The 6,000-nt window shown below is 42.3% G+C and overlaps 1 protein-coding gene across 1 annotated transcript in view; it reads right to left on the bottom strand.

Annotated features, from left to right (window-relative positions):
* Positions 1–5,797, bottom strand: part of PRUNE2 (prune homolog 2 with BCH domain) — a 130,963-nt gene extending 125,166 nt beyond the window's left edge. The window contains exon 1 of the mRNA XM_041396291.1: positions 5,672–5,797. Coding sequence (XP_041252225.1) covers positions 5,672–5,707 — 36 coding nt within the window. The 5' untranslated portion in view covers positions 5,708–5,797. The remainder of the gene's footprint in view (positions 1–5,671) is intronic.
* Positions 5,798–6,000: the final 203 nt, after the last annotated feature.

The raw sequence follows: 6,000 nt of genomic DNA on the forward strand, positions 1-6,000 counted from the left end.
TGTATATCTGAGCTTACCAACTGGAGTCAATATCATTACTCATACTCTTTAATTCTTACATAGCATAAGTGCCTTGCTAAGTGGAGTCAAGTCCCTTGTGTGCTGCTGGATGAATGCAAAGAAGACACGTGAGAGGGTAAGACTTGATTCCTTGTCTAAATGTTTAAAAGCTTTTTTACTTCTCAGCTTGGAGATGTTCAGCAGTTTCTGGGAAAATAACTTCTGCTTAACTTCTGTAGTGTTTCTCACTTCCTGTAAAGCCAAAACTATTCCAACTAAATCAAATACTATTTTCAAAGTAACCACTGCCTGTATAAACCATTACAGTAACCATTGATAAAAAAAAAAAAAAACAAACCTCCAGATAAGAAAATAAGAAGCACTATGAATAAGCATGTAAGTGACTCAGCTTGTTTTTAAACTGCGGTCACATAAATCTACTCAAGTCATGCCATCATCACTAACTGTTCTTTGAACTTCTGTGCCTCAGAAACAAGCACAACATTCATTTTTCATATCTATCAAAGCAGTGCCTTAAAAGCCTTTTTAACTATTCTCAAGGGCATCTCCCTGGTCAAGGGTCTGGCCCTCGGTTATATTTTCCTCAGATTGGAAAATGTCCAGTCACACAGTCCAGTATTTATTTGGGCACACCTGTCTGGGCTCGGAATACCCCATTTGTCCAGTGTGTACCCTGCCAGGTGTAACACTGGTCTCGCATTCTGGTCTCTTCTCTTGTATCAGCAAGGGACTAAAAGAACTTCAATTTTTAGAGGGTTTGGGGTTTTTTTTCCAAATACCGTTAACTGCTGAAGATGACATAGCATTTAGAAAGATTATTTCCCCAGCTAATTTGCTATTCTCTGCAGGAGGATGACCATCCTTCAATTACTAGTTTGAAGCACTTTGCTGCAGTATGTGGTTATCTCAGTATCATCAGCACATTAAGCCTTTCTGGAGCTCATTCTGCTCTCTGACTTCCCTGAAGCCAGCATACAAAGCATTAGGTTCTCCCTTAGGCACAGACCTAAAGCCAGGGGAAAAGCACTCTCTGGCAGTCCTTGTTTCAGTATCTCTCAGAGGCAATTCTGTAAATTTGTTTTTAAAATTCTTACAGCTTCTTTCTTGACATATTCCCTTGATTTAGCTTCTCACAGTCATTCCACTTCACTGTAACAGTCTGAAGCATGTAAGATTACTTGGAAAATACCTAATTTAAGTACCTTCCTTGGTACACAGCATTCCATGTCAGAGAATTACTGAGGAAGTACTTTCTGAATGCTTAGTTCTCTATTTGATTGACTTTAACATCTTGATAACTGCTCTGATAATCAGTCTGAAGCCACACCACTGAAACCTTAAACCTTTGATTTGTTTTCTTGAATAAATTATACAAAATTTTATACTGACTGATCAGTAACTCTTCTCCATCTGGATGGATTGCCTGTACCTGAAAGAGTCTAATCCCAAGAGATTAAGACCATAATACAGCTGGGAAAAGACAATGTTTGTAAAGCATGACATTTTTTGTACAAAATTGTTTAAAGTTTAGTAAAGTTCTTAAATAACTCAATAAGCATGCAGAGAAGGACAGCAAGTATTGCATTTGGATCTTCCAAAATATTACTGAAGTTTCCTACAAGCCAATAAAGAAACAAAATCACCCAAGAAAAAAGGGGTGTCATCCTTTCACGACATACCACAGAATTAAAAGTTCAGGAAAAAAAGGAAAGGAACAAATGGTCAGTTTTTCAGTGAATAATAACCATGAAGGATTCTCCAAAAGAATATGTGCTAAGATATGTGCTGTTTCTCATATCCATAAATAATAAATAATATTACTTCTAGTAGGAAAGGCAGGGAAATTTTGAGGTGGGGAAAGCTGCAGACAATACTAGATTATTTAGGAGAGTCAAATCTGTAACTGGCTACAAGAACTGCAGAAAGGACTCATGACAATGAGTAACTAGGAAATAAAACAGTAAATGGAATTGAAGGCCAAGAAGTGCAGAGTAGGGAAAATGTGAGAAAACAACCAGTCTTCCCTTTTAACTGTACTGAGATGCTGTACACTGTCAGATGAGCTTTAAAAAAGGCATTACTAAGCAGCAAAAACATCATGAATTCACATTACTGATACTCTGAAAGCATTAGAAAAATGCCTTCTGACAATAAAACAGAGTCAGTAGGATAGCAAGAACCCTTAAGAAAATTGAAAAAGAAAAAAAAAAAGAGAGAAGACAATTGTACTACTGTCAGTCTTTTATGCTGTTATGACTTAAACCTGACAGGCGGTTCTGGGCTCCCCAGCTTTCAAACAGTTAAATGAAATCTTCAGAGAAAGGGCACAAAGATGAGCAGAGTGATAGACTTATGCTCATGTATGAAGAGGCAACAGAAAACTTTAGCTTAAAAATGTCTCAAAGAAGACAAGGAGAATATGGTACTACTTAATTAAAGGCCAGAGACAAAGTGAAATAAAAATACTCACTCAGGTAGAACCATCATAGAATACACATTGAAATTGTCAGGCAATTTAAAGCAAACAAAGAGGAATATTGTCACTGTCAAACAAAGCACGTGATAAAACTGCAAAACTCACTGTCTCAGGGATTTTGTTGAAGCCAAAGCATAAAAAAACCCAAGCACATGTCATAGCCGAATGTATGGAAGATGGTTCTAGCTGTGGCTAACATGTTAGTTCAGCTATACATTTTGATCTAAGCTTTCAACACCTGATCAGCCTGTGTCTTCTACTGTTTATAATCTCCCACTAGACAAGACAGAATGGTTTAGAAGGACCTTTGATCTCATCTAGTTTCACCTATTGTCGCTTTATTACTAGACTTACAAAAAAAAGGAGAAAAACCTGCAGAACTGAACCATAAATGTGAAAAAAATGTCAGTATGGTATTTCTTATATCCCATCATGTATTGCCTTCAAAAATTTTGCCTCCTTGGTTTTACATAGATTATATGTAACAACTTTAAAGATTGATACTGAAAATTACTGAGGGTGTTTTACAAGCTATGAAAGCAAAATCCATTGTTTTCTAAGAAGGAATAGTCTAGTTGAGGCTTTATTATTAATAGATAATACACAGAGAATTTTCCTCTCAACAATCGATGAAGGTACACAACACAAAGACTTGGAAAACAAAAAACAAGCATGCCCTTTGTGCATCACAGTCCAAGGCTGTAATTTCCTCCATGCAGATAAATAGCCTTGATTAATATTGTGGCTGGATCCAGACCCAAATGAATGACAAAGCACTTCCTGTAATAGGTTCCCCTGCATGGTCTGGAGCAACTGTAACTGTTCTTCTGGTGAAAATTTTCCTTTACTCATGCTGAGGAGCAGGCACGTAGTCAGCACACTGTAATCTGTTTAACCTAACAAGAATACCTGTGGTGTGAGATGCCAGCACTGTGACGTTGGCATCAACAGGCCTCTCAGATACAACTGTAGGTCTTTTAGCATCTTCCACAGATATGGCTGCAGTAGCACAACACACAGCAGCTCCTTCCTCCTTAGTCATTCCCCTGAACAGCTTTACCTCACATCAGTGTCAAAACAAAGACTGCTCATTGCTTTGCCTCAACTCAGCCTATGGCTACCAGCTGAGAGATTGCCCACAAAAGGCCTGAACAAGCTGAAAGGAAAACACACCATCAGCCTCTCCTGCTGCAGAATGTAAATCTTGAATTTTTCTGGGTTACCCCTTTCAGGTCACTGTAGTACAGAGTAAACTGGCAAATTGAAGACAACCTGTAAGATTTATGGATCTGTTTTGAACGGAACACACCAGTGCTAAGATGCTTCATCCCCAGCCACGCTCTGCTGATATGCCCATAGATGGAGTCTGAAAGACACTCTCCTGCCACAATACCACTCTTGTAGAGGAGGCCTCCTCCAAAACATGTCTTTTCCTCCCACGATTCAGAAGGTACAAAGAGAATTCTGCATTTCTTTTGAAAACACACGTTACAGGAATATAAAGGTGTTCCTGTGGTGTGTTCAGTTGCTGTGCCCCTCCCTTGATCTAAATGAAAGAAATAATTTTATCTATTCTCCATGGGCCTCTTTCAGTTCTGGTTTTCTAGACAACTCCTTTGTGATCATCAAAAGCTATTCAGGAAGATTAGTGCAATTGTTTGCTTTTAGAGGTAAACAAATTGTTCTTACTGCTTGCCACTTACTAATGGGAAACATTATTGCTGCACAATTAATGTCTATCAAGAAAGACTACCTATGATGTTCTTGAGCAGTGTTTTTGACAAATCACCATCTCCATCTCAAATTTTGTAATACATGAATGTCTAATGTGAAAAATGTATTAAGAATTTGTAACTGCACTGTGCAGTATCTTTTAAGAGGGCCACCAATACTGCAACTGCTTATATGAAAACCTAAGGGAAATATTCTAAAAACTCCTAAAAATACATTCTAAAACACCTTCTGTTGGCATGTGACCAGAATTACACACTGCATGTTTATTTACCCTTAATGTCCGACAACACAGTTAAAGAAGCCACCAAGGGATTCATTTTCCATCTCTTTCTCCACTCCTTAAAAAAATTAGTTGATTCTCTGATTTCCAACAATGCATGCCAAGAATGGATAGTGTAACAAATAATTTTCTACAAATCATTTTAGATACAGAACCACATCTGTCAAAGAGCATCTTGGGCTTATGACTGCTCCCTCTCCAGAGATTCTCAACAGATCTATGAAACTGGGAAGGCCCTGCAAGTACCAAATACCCAAATAAAATACACAGGATAAAACAAGCAGGCATGGGATAAATCCAGCCCTACTCCTATAACTGAACACATTTCTTATAGCTGGAGAGCTAGTGGGCATGCAGGCTACACGTGAAAGGTAAGAAGTCAGTAAAATCGAGTTTTGCAGAGAAAATCAGAATGGAAAACAAGTTGGCCTAAGACCATCCCAGTCTTTAAAACATCCTACTTTTGGAGTCTGCATAAGGGGGAAAAGAGCACGCACTGTCTGGGGTAGATTAACTGTCACTGTAAACAAAATAAATACTCGGCAGTTTCAGCACAGCCCTACCAACAAGCCGCCTGAGAATAGGATCTATCTACCTCTGGGATTCCTACCACGGTACTGACGACCGATGACTACTGAGACACAATTATGATGCTGAACCTTGGCAATCTTTGCATATTGTGTGATTATTTAATATCTTGCTTACCCAAACTTATCCCCTACTGCCAGTGCCGTTTAGACCACAGAAACAACAGTTCTCCAGCGACTTCGCGTATTATTACCCTCCCTTCAACTATGCAACTTGATGCATCTCGAAGTCCCAAGAAACGCGCAAATAATCCTCAAACGGCATGCTGACACCTCCCGCAATGCCTGTCAGACACGGGCTCGTGGGTTCGCAAAGCACAGCATTATTCAGCAGTAATTAGAGGGCAGCACGGTGTGAGAAGAAAACGCACCCCCAAAACACGCCGCAGCCCCAGCCGCTGCGAAGGTCACCAGCCCCATCCCCTGCCCGCCGTCCGCCCGGGAGGACCATAACACTGTCCCCAGAAGTTTCGGAGAGCACCCGCACCCGGGGCTGCGGAGGCGCGGCCGACGGCTGCAGTCCCCGGTAAGTCGGGCGAAGTCCCGCGCCCGCTGCCCCGCGCCGTGACTCACCAGCCGGGACTGGGCGCGCTGCAGGAACTCCTCCATGGCTCCGGCCGGGCGCAGGGATGGGCAGGAGCACGGCCGGGCTGCCCGGCGCCCGCCCGCCCGGCGCTGCCCCGCTCGGTGCCCCGGCTGCCCCGCGCCCCGCCGTGCTGCGGAGCGCCCGCCCCGCCCCGCCCTGGCCGCCGCGGACGCTGACGTCAGCCCGTGCCGCAAGGGCCGACGCGGAGCCCCCGGAGCGCGCACAGCGCCGGGACGCGGCTGCGGCCCCCGGGCCGCGTGGGCCCCAGGCCCTGGGAACAGGCGGCTTGCTCTCTGACAAGAATTCCTTACCCCAA

The sequence above is a fragment of the Onychostruthus taczanowskii genome, unplaced genomic scaffold, assembly GCF_017590055.1.
Source record: "Onychostruthus taczanowskii isolate IOZ18803 unplaced genomic scaffold, ASM1759005v1 scaffold129, whole genome shotgun sequence".
In the NCBI taxonomy this organism is placed as follows: Eukaryota; Metazoa; Chordata; class Aves; order Passeriformes; family Passeridae; genus Onychostruthus; species Onychostruthus taczanowskii.